Source organism: Seriola dumerili, unplaced genomic scaffold (genome assembly GCF_002260705.1).
Source record: "Seriola dumerili isolate Sdu_G_001 unplaced genomic scaffold, Sdu_1.0 BDQW01000442.1, whole genome shotgun sequence".
Taxonomy (NCBI): Eukaryota; Metazoa; Chordata; class Actinopteri; order Carangiformes; family Carangidae; genus Seriola; species Seriola dumerili.
The window spans coordinates 483,051-498,215 of NW_019174697.1; the positions used below are offsets into that span (position 1 = coordinate 483,051).

Genomic DNA, 15,165 nt, shown 5'->3' on the forward strand with positions numbered 1-15,165 from the left:
AGCTGGATTAGGATCACAGCACTATCTCTCTCTCCACTAAGTCTCAAGGCCTCAGGGCAGAACGTGTGGGAAAGCAAGATTGACAGGAAGTTGTCGTGTAAAGGCAGAGGTGTGTGTGTGTGCTTTCTTGCGTGCATTTGGGTAATATGTGTGTTTGCCCAGCGGGCAGAACACAGGGCCAGGGCAGGAAACGAAGTGGTTGTGCCACCGGTTAGAGGAAACAGAACGGCAGATAAATTACCCAGAGTCAGGCTGGCAGGACTTCTGAGAACCAAAGCTGAGTGGACACTAAGGGAGGACAGGGTGTTGACACGGAGGAAGGTGTGCCTAACCCAACAGGAAAATAAACAATGCATATGATATTTTTTAATTAGCCCAGTATTTCAAACTCTGAAGTGTATATTTTACTCTGATTCTGGGAGATGTTACAGTGAATGCATGTGTTTAGAAAAATAGAACAGATACAAGTCTGGAACTCTACAGGAGGGATCAACACCATTCTTCCTGAAGATATTCCTTCATTCGGTGTTTTGTTGATGGGTGTGCAGTCCAATATCTCCCATCAGTTTGCTCTGATGACTGTGTGGGCAAAAGCAAGTGATTCAGATCATTTTTATTATGATAAAAGTATTTAGTTTCATATGACTCTCCAGTCATTTATCAGTGTTTTCCTTTCATCTGTCACCGATCTGTTAATTTTGTGACCGAGGATGGCCCTATGGGAGAGAGAGAGATGAGATCTAATTTTGGTAAAGGTTGCCATCTAGTGGTCATTTATTGCCTGTTCACTCTTATCCTGTTCATGGACTCTACCAAACTCTTCCCACAAATTAGCTTTACATTGGGGGAAAAAAAGTGTTTGTGGCCCATTTTTGGCTAATGGAGGAACAGTCTCTGTCTTTGCCAACAGAGGTTTAATAAAACTGAACATTTGATTGACTTATAAACCGTCAATGCCTGGCATACGGCCCTGAATCATATGTTTTATTTATCTAGAGGTCAAAGATCCCTCTAAATAATCAGGAGGGAAACAAATTGTGTGATCTGTGTGATTTAGGAGTGTCTCCCATTTTGTTTTGTACTGAATACGCCATAATTTTCACAATTCTGAAATACTCTGGCATAAAAGTGTAAAGGATGTTTAGCTTGGATATGTTTAAGTTTGCCAGCATGTTCTCAAAAGCCTGGGGAAGATCCCAGTGTTGCTGTTACTGTGTTGTTTAAAAATATATATGTGGCATCCTGAATCTGCGTTATATTTATCTCTAGTGGCTTGTAAAACCATGTGAGCTGAGCATAGTGTAGTTGTATGCATGACATAATTGTAAAAACATTTTATGCCAAATACTATTAGTTTCAAATTAAGTAAAATAACCTTCCTTAAATTAATCTGGAAATTTTCACACAACTTGTTTCATAAGAGCTGGAAAATACAAAACATAGACACACAATGGTGCAGTATCTTGAAAATTTATTAATGTTGACCAAAAAAAAAAGCGGTTGGCAAAAAGCTTTCTTTTTTCATGTCACTACAAAACAGTTAGTGAAGACACAACCAACAGAAAAGCTGCTTCTTTCTTTTCCCTTTCTTTGTACAAAACACTTCAGTCAAGGCCGAGAGAGAGAGAGAGGAAGTTATATGATACCTTAGAAGCTATGAAATAAAGACATGCAAAGGCTCTACTCAGGGTCTAACAAATCTCTGTCAGGTGTAAATCATGTTCAGTAAAAAAGTTCCTGAGTGAGAAATGAGGGAGCTTCAGATCCAAATCCATTTAATCTCACTCCAGTTCAACAGCATTACTGTTGTTCGTATTTTGGACAGTCTCAAAAACTGTTCAGTAAAAAGTTGACATCTGAGGGTGTATGGCTCTAAGTACAGTACTAAGGCAGAGGAGTGCGATGTGAAAACAGTTCAGAAGCCTCTAGAAGACATGCTCAAAGAAATGCATTTGAAACATATTCTCAAACACCATACAGTGTAGATCCGTACCTACAAGGAGACACTCAAATAGATCGCAAACAAACAGACACATTTGATAGGATGAGGAAGCCTGGTGAAATTAGCGAGAGACACAAAAATACTGTCTGATTATTAAGTGCAGGCACATGACACAAGACACAGCAGAGGTTTTATGAAAAACTCAACATTTTGCTTTCAGCCAACACATTTTGCAAGATCTTCAAGTAAGAAAAGACCAAAAGACTTTAGAACAAAATGAAAAAGTGGAGAACTAAAAATCTTGCCTCCTAAATATCCTCTGAGTTACAAAGACAAAAATATTGAGCCCATACTGCTGGGTATTTGTTACAACTGAAATGTTTTGTTTTTTGATTACAGTGAACAATTATAGCCGACCCTTTATATGTAAAATACTACCAGGAAAATAAACTAATTCAGATGTAACTAGATCAATTAGTGCGTTGTTACATTGGAGAAAAAATCTTCTCATTCACACAAAACACACCCACATACACAAAACAAGGCCATCAAAAATACCTCTATCAAACCTCTTCATTTAAGGACAGTAACTTAGAAAAACGATGAAGCAATACAAGTCAGTAAAATACATTTTTATAAATTTTTTGTGCTAATAGGAAAATAGCAATACAAACAGTATCATGCTTTTCTTCATGGAGTGCGGCCAAAAAACATTTCTATGTGGCTGGCGATGACCAAAGTCACATGCATTGTTATCAGGGCACAAATAATTTAGATGGTATCAGGAAATTGTGGACAACCATGAAACATTTAGGCAAGTAAAATAAAACTAACACTGTTGTATCATAAAATAGATACTAGTAACAGCAGCGCCAACTGAGTCTTTTCTTTCTCTAAGCGAACATTGTAACAAACAAACCACAAACTCAGACTGATTAGTACGCACGTACATGTATGTTTATGTCTGAGTAAAAAATACATATGTTTGCATCATCACGCTTGTGCAACTGCATGTGATTTAAGGTTACTGCACATTTTCAATGTAGTGTTTACATATATGTTTGGCTGGTACACAGAATACAACCACCTGACTCCTCCATTCATCTGAGTGGTCAGGTGGCTGATGGGACAGTATCTGTATGCTGGGCTTGGGTTTCCCAAAATCATCTTCCATCATAAGACTGATGACCCTTAGATCTCAATGGGTTGAAATGACAAAAGCAAAGGCAATTACCATATGATTGTAAACCTATTCCTCATTTACAAATTCTCAAGGCTGATCCAGAGGCACCATGTGTTGGCCTTGCTTGTGATCGGCACAAGCAACACGTGAACTCGGACGGTAGGACATGTGGTGACAGATGCAGCTGACAGCAGCGGTTCACTTTAACTTCACTTGCAACATGCTTTTGGGAAACCAGGCCCTGTGTGTCTCAGCACGTCTCCTTGGCTTGGCTTGGCATCTTGCACATCATCAGGATCTGCTTCAAGGCTTTCTGGACGTCCTCGTCCATCTGACCCTGAAGACACACAGCACAAGATCAGCTAACTAACTAAAACTAAAATGCACACATCCACTTATTTCAGTTTACAATAAGTGAAACTCAATCTGATGTGATTTAAAGGGCCAGATCACCCAAAAATAAATGAGAAAAAAATGTTTTTCATAATGTGCCATTCCTTTAAAATTTAAGTTGAAAAAGTAAGCTTTAGGAAAACTAATGGATGAATTTACCTGGACAGCATAGAGGAGGTGCATCCTATAGACTGACACTATCTCATTGTGCTGCTTCTTTGACTCCTACAAAGAAAATGAGGTAAATACATTTTTATACTGACGGTAGCATTCAGGAGTCACATTTAATCATTAAAAGTGCAGTCTCAAAATGAGAATTGTTGTTTAAAATAGGTTGAAGAAAGAAAGCTTACAGCCAGCTGGTACTGCAGCTGTTTGATTTGTTGCTGCATGGTCTCCAGCTGCTGGTTTTGCTGCTGTCTCTTGGAGGGGGAACCAGAGGTGTAAGAGAGCTGTGACAGACTGTTTAAGGCATCCTTTAACTTCCCCACCTCCCGTGACAGGTCATCTATCTGAGAGGGAAGACCATAAAACGTGGTTAATGGAGTTTAAATGGACTTATTTCTTTGTAAAATGGTATCATAACAGAAAATAACATGATTAGACTGAATGCAATTATACCTCAAGTTTAGGTTGTACAGTAAGTGCACTGTCAAACAGACACCACTGAAGTGTCAAGTACTAGAATAGTGATGGTACTTCTGCAGTGGCTACCAGATTACTACTGACCCTCTTGTTCTTTTCTCTCTCAGATGCAACGTGGTTCTCCACCAGCTGTTTGAGCTGACACACAGCATCCTGGGACTCAGCCAGCCTGGAGGACAGCGTCTGGTTCTCCTTTTCCCTCGACATCACCAGCTCCTGCAGGGCTTCCCGCTCTGCGCGATTCTCCCGTGCCTGACGGGCGGACGGATGGATGGATAAGAAGGATGTTTGGGTTAAGTTTTAGGAAATACATGGATTTAGTCATATGAAGAAAAATTATTAATTTTGAAAAGAATTTTCCTCTTTGGATTTCCCCCTAGGCTCCTCTTTCTTCTCACCTTCTGCCATGCATCAGCAGCCTCCAGAGCCATCTCATCCTGCTTCCTGAGAGCCCCCTGGAGGAGCTGCGTCAGGTGGTTCACCTCGCCCTCCAGTTGTTCTCGCATGGTCTCATGCTCCAGACGGGAGACTGAATCATCTGGGGTGACATCTTTTTCTACCGTCAGTCTTTTGATGAAATTAGCACAAGAACCACATGGTGACACATGAACAATTTGTATTAGTTTTTTTTTTTTAATTATCAAGTCTGGAAAAGTATTTTGACTTCTGACCACAAAGTTCTTATGCACAGTCAATTTGATCAAATCTATCACCACACACTGGATTGTGAACATACAATACATCTTTAGAAACATCTGTAAACATTTGCTTAACAAGCTTCTTTACTCAAATAAAGAGAGCATAACAGCAGTGTATAAATACTCAAGTAGAAATCCTGATAATCAAAATTTGATCTAAAAGGAAAAGTGCTCAGTATCAAGTAAAATGGGCCATGTGAAGGTTATATTACTATATATTACATTTTTGAGTTGTTTTTACTAATTAATGTGTAACATTTTATTGTTGTAGCTGGTCAAGGTGGAACTAATCTTTGTCACTTTGGATAATCTATAACAATCTTATTGTATGTTTAAGTTTTTTTTTTACATTTTTTAAGTACAACTTGAATCTGCTACTAACAATGACTGTCAATTAAATGTAATAGAGTAAAAATGTAGTGAAACTATAAAGTAGCTTAAAATGGAAATATCCAAGTAAAGTACAAGTACATTGAAATTGTACTTAAAGTACTTGAGTAAATGTACTTAGTTACATTCATCAGCTGCATTTTGCTATATACACTATACCATTTCATGAGCCCAGCATCAGCTGTAGGCTTTAGTAAAAGCAGAGAAAGCAGCATCCGTCTACCTCATGTGAAACCTCATAATTTCTCGCCTCACCTGTTCTGAAGAGACTCCACCTGCAAGGTCTTCTGGTGTAGCTGTTCTTTCAGGGCTTCTGACTGGCTCTCCAACTCTTTGATGGCATTTCCCAGAGAAGACATGACCTGTGTGTGGTCAGCGAGGGCCACAGAGCTCTGTGCCTGAGCTTCAGCCTCCTGTCTCAGCACTGAAATCTCCTGCTGAGCAGCCGAGCACTTCTTCTCTGTGTCAGCTAGCAAAGTCTGCAGCTCCGCCACTCTGCTGTTGAGCACCTGGACTTGCTGCTGCTGATGTTCGGGAGAGGGAGATGACGGTGCACTGCTCTCAGCTTGGGCCTCAGCCAGCTGTTTCTGAGCAGCACCTAGCTGACTCTTGGTGTCACTGTAGGAGTGTGACAGTTCCAGCAAGCGGCGCTGCAGCCCAGCAATGACCTCGTTCAGCTCAGCCTTCATTTCTTCAAAGTCTTTGGCTGCAGCTTCAACGGGCACTGTGCCCCTCAGAGCCTCCTGAGCAACAGGTAGGGATAAGTTAAAATATAAATTAATGAAATAAAAAGAAAGATGAAAAATGACTGTACAAAAGTCACTGTGATGTTATTAGACTAAGAGGGAAAGATTGGACAAAATGTTGAATGAATAGGTAAAAAGAAAAAACAATGTTGAAGCTATTTCACTTGTGCTTTTCTGTACATTCAATCACACAGAAAACAGAGAAGAAGAGGAGGCCCATATCTACCTGGAGCATCCTAATCTCCTCCTTTGCCTCCTTGTACAGCTCCTCGATCTGTGCAGTCCTCTGATCTCTCTCCTTTACACTCTGTCTTTCCTCCTCCGTCCTCCTCAGTGCCTCCTCCAGCTGTCTGATTTGTTGAGCTGCTTTCTCTTGCTCAGATCCTGATAGGATGAGCTGGGCCTTCAGCTGTTTCACTTCATGTTCAAGTGTGGATGACACTCGTCTCTGAACCTCCTCTTTCTCCACCTCACCTTCTTTTCTTCCCATCTGTGCTCTCAGCTCCTCCACCTCCTCCACAGCTTGGTGGTATCGCTCCTGAGTGTCTGTCAGCTTCGCCTGCAGCTCCGCTAAACTCTCCATCAACTCTTCCTCTCTTCCCTTCTCCCTCACTGCTTCATCCTCCTCTCTTTCTCTGCCTCTATCAGGTTTAAGCTGAGCCTGAAGTGAGCGGTTCTCCTTCCTGGTTTCAAGCAGTTTCACCTGAACGCTCTCTAGTGCCTGTCTCAACAGTCTGATCTCCTCTTTGCTCCCTCCTTTCCCTCCCTCACTCTCGTCTTCCTCCAGTCTGACAGAAAAACCTACTGAACTGTCTTCTCTTTCTGCTTGGGTGGTGGAGGGGACTGGTGGCAGTGGATCAAACTCATCCTTGGTGGAGTGGAAGGAGGAGTTGGAGGCCATGCTATTAGGACGACTGGTCTCCTTCAGGTCCTCGTTTCCTTGGAGGGATGGATGTTTCTGTGAGGTGAGGGTGCAGGTTAGAAGAGTTAAGACTGAAGTTAAGGGACAGAAAAATTATTTTAAAAAAGTAATTTGCTAAGATTCTGATTAAATATAAAATTAAACTGGTTTTCTAACAGAACATAAAGGTAGTTCACTGCTTGTATGACAGGAATAGTATAGGTGGGGATAAACCCTCAATAGATGATTTGTTTGACGTTATTTATAATGGGTTAGAGATAGTTTGTGAAAAGAACAGGAAAGTTGCGTCACATATTACACCTTTACATTTGTCATTTGTTAATGTGAATTTTTTAATTTAACTTGACTATCATCATAGTACACCGAAGCTTCTGTGTTCTCTTACCTTTTTCTTTTCATTACAGATTTTTAGAGATTTTTACAGATACAGTTAATTGATCAACAGCAACTATTTTTATAATTAATAAATTTTTTTTTTGTCATTTTTCAAGAAAGAACCTCGTATGTTTGTCATATATGATTGTACACTTAATGTCTTTTGCACTGTTGTAGAGTAAAATAAGTTATCTGAATAGATCAATAAGGTTATGAGGAATTTTAAAGGACATTTTCTCATAATTTTCTGACATTTTATTGACAAAACCATCAATTGAGAAAATAACTATTTTCAGTTTCTTTGATTATCAAATTAAATGACAATAAAAGCAATCATTTGTTCTCGACCTACATATTTTAATGTTAAAATAATAGAAAATACATTACAAACGTTAAAGGACAGGTCCACATTTTTTCAGGTCAACCTTAAAGCAATGGTCATCTGCCTATATATTTGCTGTAATTGTTCTCTTACCCTGGGATAGTATTAGCATAGGATCTCAAAGTCAGTATGGGCAGGAGGGATGACAACAGTGTCCAATAATATATAGCATATTCACTGTACATATGTGCCTTTGAGTACTGTTTGAAAACATAAGAAAATGTGTACAAAAGTCTTGATGTTGTAAAAGCTATAGTTTTTAGCCTCTCACATGAAGAATGTAGCTGTTAATTTTTTTGTTTATATAGTACACGGTGTATTACCTGTCCCTTACCTTGAGTATGTTCATTCATTTGTTTATGGTTTCACTAAAAAATTAATGAAGGGGTTACATACCCTAAATTTGCTTGCAAGCTGCTGGTTCTCCAAAGTAAGAGCAGTAATCTTGGCTTGCAGAGCAGAAACCAGAGCTGCCGATGCCGTACCACTGTGCTCGACCTGTCAACACATACAATACACATATATTACATGCAGAGGCGATGGAGAGGCATCAAAGCAACGTTAAAGACCACTAGCTACCTACTGAAAAACAAAACGAGTTGCGACACGTCGAAAGCTTAGGTTAGACCTCCTTCAAGAATGCAAGGGTGAAAAAGTTCAGCCGTTGTCTGCTGTCAGAGTATAGTATTAAACTTAGAGAAGCAGCAGTTGATTTAAGACTTTTAGTAAACCAGAGAAAAGTGAATTAAAAGTCCAAATGTGAAATGTCTTTATCCAACTCAAACGTTTTAAATACTTTTCATCCAGGTGGGGAAAAAACTTTTTAGTTGTATTGGGTAGATGAAATATAGTCATTGTATGTGCTGTACTCCTGTGTTTTAATGATCTACTTTTCAAACTAAAAGTCTGATGTCATTTACTTCCAAGTCTGCTGTTCTTGTCATCACATCTGTTTTAAAATCTGCTCATATGTAATGTAAGCATGTCACTATAGCATGTCTTAGTCATTAATCACCTTTGTATCCAGCTCAGGACCAGCCACCGTCTGCTCCACTGTCTGCTTCAGGTCTTCGATTGTTTCCAGCAACATGTTTCTCTCCTCATGGAGCTTCTCCACCTCCTCTCTGAGCACAGTTCCTCTAACCTCATCCTCCTTTGAAATGAGAAAGGGGAGGGGAGAGGGGTGAGGGGAGGCAGGAAAGAGGAAGGGGAGGGGAGAAGAGCACGAAATGGACAAGGAGAAGGAAGAGAAAGTTAAGGCAAGAGGAGGAGAAAGAAGATATGTATATATACCTACTTATAAATGTGCCATACTTAATTGTGTATTTATACATTTCCATTGCTCTTGTGGACCTTTACATATACAAGTTAAAGTTACCCCATAATCTGCTATTTTTCTCTATGGCTCTTGAGAAACTCCTTATTCCTACTGTGCTACCACTGATATAGAGTTGAAGGCATTTACTCTAAGTTTGGGGTTTATTGACTTTCTTTTTTTTAATATATAAATAACTATATTTATTAAACTTGTTTATTTTCTTTTGATAGGTTTACACATCTGGATGGTAATTGCAGTTTATGGAATAAAATCCCTGCTGTATATCTGCCATTTTTACATACTCCTGCTTCTTATTTTCCATGTTGACTGCTGTTTTTGTTACCTTGTAGTTGAACCTCTTGGGAGTGTCACTTTTGTCAGATGCAGGGGTCCCAGTGGAGGTAATGAGTGAAGGAGAGGAGGGTCCAGAGCTCTGAAGCAGGATGAAGTTGATCAGCTTTAGTTTGATTAGTTTTCCTTATAAACGTCTTGTCACATTCTGGTTGGTAAAAATTAAAAAAACTCCATATTTGTTCTTGGGCAGCTTTATAAACAGTGTGTGGACAGAGTTAATAACCAATGAGTGGTAAACCAATTGGTACAGAAACATACAGAGGAGCAAAAAAAAAAAACAAACAAATAAATGTTTCGTATCTTGTTACAACAATTAGGTGACAAAGTGAGTCATTAATGCTCCAGCTCTCTGTATTAACTACATTTTAATTCATAATCTATGAAAAACAAAAGACTGATTAGTATAAAAATTAAATGAACATGCTACATGAATGAAATACTCTGATATACGTTGGCAAACCATAAATTGGTTTCTGGTGAGAGAAGACTGACTGAGGGAACAATAATCTTACAGGTAATATGCAAACAGACAAACACAAGTCAGTCTACTCTTTTTATGAATATACTGCAAACATGCATTAATATAAAGAGTGGCATACTGATACAAGCAGACAGATACACAGAGAGACCTGCGTTTACCTGCAGTGGGCTAATAGGAGGTGGAGGTGCTTTTCGTTTTTTGGGAGTTGTGATCCGTTCATCACTTAGCTTAGCTACTTGATCATGCTGAAGAGCCAGCAAAGGAGACAGAGAAGAGAGGCAACGAAGAGAGAGAAAAAGAAAGGTGGGATTCAGTGCTGGTTAGTAAAAGGATTGGCAATCAATGACTGCTATAGTTAAGACTCCAGTTTTGTTTTCCCAAAAATGGCAACTAAAAGATCTTTTACAAGCTGAGAAATTTAATATTGATACATTACAGAAGCTAGTGCTAAACTACTGTCTATGTGGTGTTGCTGCACAACAGAAATTAAAGACAAAGGTTGGCGTTTGTTTCTCATTTTTAGCTCTTTCCCATTAATCACATTGTAGTATTTTAACACATTTAGACTCCTAAATTCTTACTGACAATTGATTAGTTTTGGATTGAAAATTTCTTACCAGAGGACTTCTAGGAGACTTTGTATCTGTCAAAGAAGATAGGAAGAACATGCAAAAAAAGAGAAAATCAAAAAGAAACTTTAGCCTTCTCTTTAAACTGTTTAAAATTTTCTACAATAGAAAAACACAGTACACAGTATATGTAAAAAATAAATAAATAAAAAAAATAGTCACAATAACATGTAAACTCCTCCAGATGGCAGTGCTGGCTGCGTTGCAACCAGAGCAGTATGAATCTCTAATACAAAGAGGCAATATACAGGTATGTGTGTATATGTATTTGTATCATGATGTGGGGGCAAAGATCTGTTCAAACAGATCTTTATTTTATTTGTTATTTTATTATGGTTACACTGTCATTGAGTGACACTCACCTGAAATCTGCTGTCTGTTCAGAGCAGTTGTGAGGACAGTTCTGACCTCTGAGTTGCCTGACACCTTAGCGAAGTGTCCAACATCATGGCCTTGTGAATCTACGGCTGACAGATCTGCTCCTCGGTGAACCAAGACGTCAACAACAGAGGCCGCGTTGGACTCGCTGGCCAGCATCAAGGCTGTCCTACAACACAAAAGTACAAATATTGATTACATCTACCCGACACCCAGTGTCTTTACTCAGTCATCACTACAATTATTTGTCATTCCTGAATTTTTATGTGTCTACGCAGGTGTCTCCACTGTGTCTGTACCTGCCACTGCTGTCAGAAGCATTGATTTCAGCACCGCAGTCCAGTAAAGTGCAGCATACTTCAGCATGAGCGTGTTTGGCTGACAACAGCAAGGAGGTGAGTCCATCCTTTGAGACAAACAGAGAGACAGACATCATAAACATTAGATACGACTGAGATCACCCTATGGAGGGGCCACACACCCACAGATTTATATGGACACACACAGACGCTCACACATAACTTATCTTGTGTGACATCAGCATGTGAGCCTCGATGGAGTTTGGTTAAGTGTCTGAGTGGTGAGAGAAGTCTCAGATCCATGTGAAAAAGGAGTGAATGTCTCCTACTGTCAATGAATTTCAAACTTCCAAACTTGTACCAATTTTTGCAGAGTGGCATATGTTTTAGGATGAGAGAAATATGAGCTAGGGAAAATCCCCCAAATTATATATTTACAGTTTAAAATGAATGGGTACAGAAGAGTTTATTGCCCCGAGTTGTGCAACTGGGGCAGTATTTCTATGTAGCTACGTAGACAACCCACATTTCTCACCAGGATTGACAGATCCAACCATGACCCTTAACCTAACCTGAACCTTCTATTACCTAAGTTCAACCTTAACATTGGATTGGCTGGGATTGTTGAGGGTGGTGTACGGCCTGGGAGGAGCTGCTGCCTCAAGGTTCAGTTCAGGGCAGGAACGTTGACGTTAGCCAAGATGAAGTTAGGAAATAATATGTATCTCAGTAAATTGTGACTCAACACTGAGCTACAAATGCATAGTTTTTTTCAACACAGAAAGTCGACACAACTCAATAAAACAACACATAAGGACTCCAGTATTAAACTGTATGAACAGACATTTCCACAGGTCATTTATATTGTTAACAGTGAAACAAGAAGTAAAAAAAAATCTTAAGTTCTGTCCAACTGGAAAAAGCAAAAGAATGTAAAGTGTGTCAGCATAGTTTTGTGTTTTCTATTACAAGGCTGCTGCTTCCATACACCACAGAGAAGAAAACTATGTTGTGGGTTCCTCTGAGCTCTGCTAAAGACTTTAACAGCCCTGTGTCTGCTCTGCTCAGTCTGTGTTTCTACTGAGCTGTTTCGAAATGACAGAAACCATTTTTCTTCTTAGGGTAATAGATTGAGTGTCTGTGTGGATGTGTGTGGCAACACAGGTGTATTAACACTTTATTGTTTACACATGTTACTTGAGTTATGTTTACAGATAGCTGCTATCCTGCCAATTGTTTAAAGACAGATTACCTAACAGCCTAAAGCCTGAGAAGAGCTGAAATGGGACAAGTAAGCATCAACCACCATGACAAAGTTTGATTGACTGAGATTCAAGTCAGTCAAGGCAAACACACACGAACACACCTCTGCTAGCTATCATTATGCACCGTATTTTAGTTAATCGTAAGTTTTGTATTTAAAATATTCATATGAATAGTAGCTAGTAACTGGAGATGCCAAATAAATGTAGTGGAGTAAAAAGTACAAAATTTCCCTCAATGTAATTGAGCACAAGCGTAGTGTGGCATGAAAAGGAAATTTACTCATAGTCGAGTAAATGTACTTAGCTTCATACCACCACTGTACCGTTTGTAGTCCTCCAAGAGTTTTCAACCGACTCAAACAAAGGCTGCTCAAGAATTAGCAGGCCACGTCTCTGAATTGTATCAAGGCTGGGCTTCTTTTAAGTATCTGAGAAATATAATTCTTTTCAACAGAAAACACAAGGAAGCTTTTATACTACATAGTGCCAACGTCTCTGCTGAGACTTTAAGTTTACATTTACTTGATTTTGTATAAACATTCTTTGTCCGACATATGTAAGACCCGGCAAATGTTCCTCGTTTTCTTTCAATATTTCTCTGTGTGTATACTGAAGTCAAATATAGATCAGGTATAGATATACTGAATGCTACAGCCATGATGTATGCCTGAGGCTAACAAGCTGGCATGTTCTACTCAGCACAGAGACTGCAATATGTTCCAGACAACTTTGAGGTTTTTCAGTCTACATGTCCACTAAGAGCAGACACAGCAGCTCAAATCAAACACACACGTGCACACACACACACATTTGCAGATGATTATGGCTGGAAAAGTGAATGCAGTTCGATGAAAGTGATATCACACGTTGTCTTTATGTCAACAGAACAGTGCTGAACAGTGCTAACGCTCCCTCTTCCAGTTACAACAATATGGTTTGTCTATAGAACACATCATCAAAATTTTGTTGACACATTTTGAGTAAAATCCGTCATTTGCCCATGCATCTTACAGGTTCTTAAAAGCCCTGAGACAGAACATTTTTGTTTAACCATTGTTGGATTGATTAGGAAGAAATTTTTGAAGGGAAAAAAATACAAACATATCTCATGGGGCTTGCTCCAATTGTAGCAGGATTTCAGAAACCCTGTACTTTAGCCTTAAAATCCTTGCAGTCAGTGGTTAAGTGGTAGCATGAACCAGTCTCAAAAGCCACAACATATAACTTGTCACAGGTTTAAACAAACAACAAGGCTGCAATGCATTTTAATAAAAAACAACAAAACATCTTTAAATGCAGGCTGAGAGTCCACTCTGAGTCAGTTTGTGTGTGAGTCTGTTTATCTCCAAGGGCCCAGCTGTGGCGTGATAATAAAAAGGGAAATAAATGGGCAACACATTCTTCTTCTCTATTTCTTTTCTCTCACTTGCTCTTTTTTTCTTTTAGGCACACACACACACGCACACAAGCACACAAGCACACAAAATATCATGCTAACACACCCCAGTTGGGTAAAAACCACAGGCATGGAGCATCACTGCAATGGAGACCACATGTCTGCGGCTCGAGAACAGAGTTCCCACAGTACACTGACCCTCTGCCTCACACACATACATGCACATACACACACACACTCAAAAATATTAATCAATTTTAAAACAGAAGGACAACGAGAGGAAATGTCAGTGACTGAGGATCCTTGATATTGTAGACTTCCAGCTGTAAGAGACAGCTGCAGTTAACTGGTTTTAAAACAACAATGCTTTACTTCTACTTTCTTAATAAACTTAAAAAATGTAATTTAGGAAACAAGAGATTTGACAGCAGATAACTCCTTAAGAAAATCCAGAGCATACAAAGAGTGATTTACCTTCCTTGAACAAATTCCTCTGTACATAACACAGTAGAAAGTAATATGAATGAGACTGAATGGAGCATTTCTGTGGTCTTTATTCTGTTTCTGAGCCTGCTACTATCCTGCCAGGAAAAATAAGTCTGGGGAAGAATGAGTGGAAGTAATGAAAGTACATACTGAATCTTTCAGGTTGATGGGACTTTTGAGTTCACACAGCAGTTGGACGGTCTGGATGTTCCCGCTGGCAGCTGAGGATAAAACAAAACAACAGTCAGACAATGAACGAAAGCACACAGGTGTCCAGAGATCGCAGCTTGGTCCAGTTTGGTCCAGGATTGAATTTAGCAAGAATTTTCTCTCCTTTGTCTCCATCTCTTATTTACAAAAGACCAAATTAATTAAAAGAGAGTCTAACACAGCTGGACTGTCTAATTTAATTTTCATTAAAAAGCACAGACACGGTTATGGTGACTGAGGTAACACACCACACTAGTAGCCCTTTGCTTCTATAATAAGATAATACTTCTTTAAAAGTGCTAAAATAAAAAATGATTCACCTAAACAGCCCTGTCAACTAACAACAGCACTGTAACACAGTGAGAGGAAGACTCATGAAAAAAAAAACAAAAAAACAATTGAATCCAACGAGGCCAAAATCACATTTAATCACTTAATTCCAAATATGGTCGATGATTTCATCCAAATAAAATTAGAGCTTAAACTTAATCTCACAAGATATTTTCCCACATAGTTCTCTAAGCAGACTAACCTTCAATAAAAGCACCTTTGTTTAGTTAACTCCCAGGATATTGACACACTTACCAGCGTGATGCAGGGCAGTCTTTCCTGTGCTGTCTACAGCATCGATAGGACATTTACTCTGAGGGCAAAAGCACAATTTGTATTAGTG

General features: G+C 39.2%; 1 protein-coding gene across 3 annotated transcripts in view; it reads right to left on the bottom strand.

The window, feature by feature from the left end:
- Positions 1-1,468: 1,468 nt before the first annotated feature.
- The window catches only part of rai14 (retinoic acid induced 14), a 38,620-nt gene continuing 24,923 nt past the window's right edge, over positions 1,469-15,165 (bottom strand). Inside the window, exons 6-21 of one of the 3 annotated variants that reach the window (XM_022762211.1) lie at positions 15,078-15,135; positions 14,433-14,503; positions 11,136-11,242; positions 10,821-11,005; positions 10,447-10,472; positions 9,988-10,074; positions 9,338-9,427; positions 8,692-8,829; positions 8,073-8,174; positions 6,224-6,955; positions 5,507-5,994; positions 4,562-4,730; positions 4,248-4,415; positions 3,872-4,030; positions 3,678-3,743; positions 1,469-3,462 (exon numbers count right to left, since the gene is read on the bottom strand). In XM_022762211.1, the coding sequence (XP_022617932.1) occupies positions 3,376-3,462; positions 3,678-3,743; positions 3,872-4,030; positions 4,248-4,415; positions 4,562-4,730; positions 5,507-5,994; positions 6,224-6,955; positions 8,073-8,174; positions 8,692-8,829; positions 9,338-9,427; positions 9,988-10,074; positions 10,447-10,472; positions 10,821-11,005; positions 11,136-11,242; positions 14,433-14,503; positions 15,078-15,135 (2,733 nt within the window). In that variant the 3' untranslated portion in view covers positions 1,469-3,375. Of the gene's footprint in view, positions 3,463-3,677; positions 3,744-3,871; positions 4,031-4,247; positions 4,416-4,561; positions 4,731-5,506; positions 5,995-6,223; positions 6,956-8,072; positions 8,175-8,691; positions 8,830-9,337; positions 9,428-9,987; positions 10,075-10,446; positions 10,473-10,820; positions 11,006-11,135; positions 11,243-14,270; positions 14,346-14,432; positions 14,504-15,077; positions 15,136-15,165 lie in introns of those variants that run through there. The other 2 variants (XM_022762212.1, XM_022762213.1) reach the window with 2 other exon arrangements.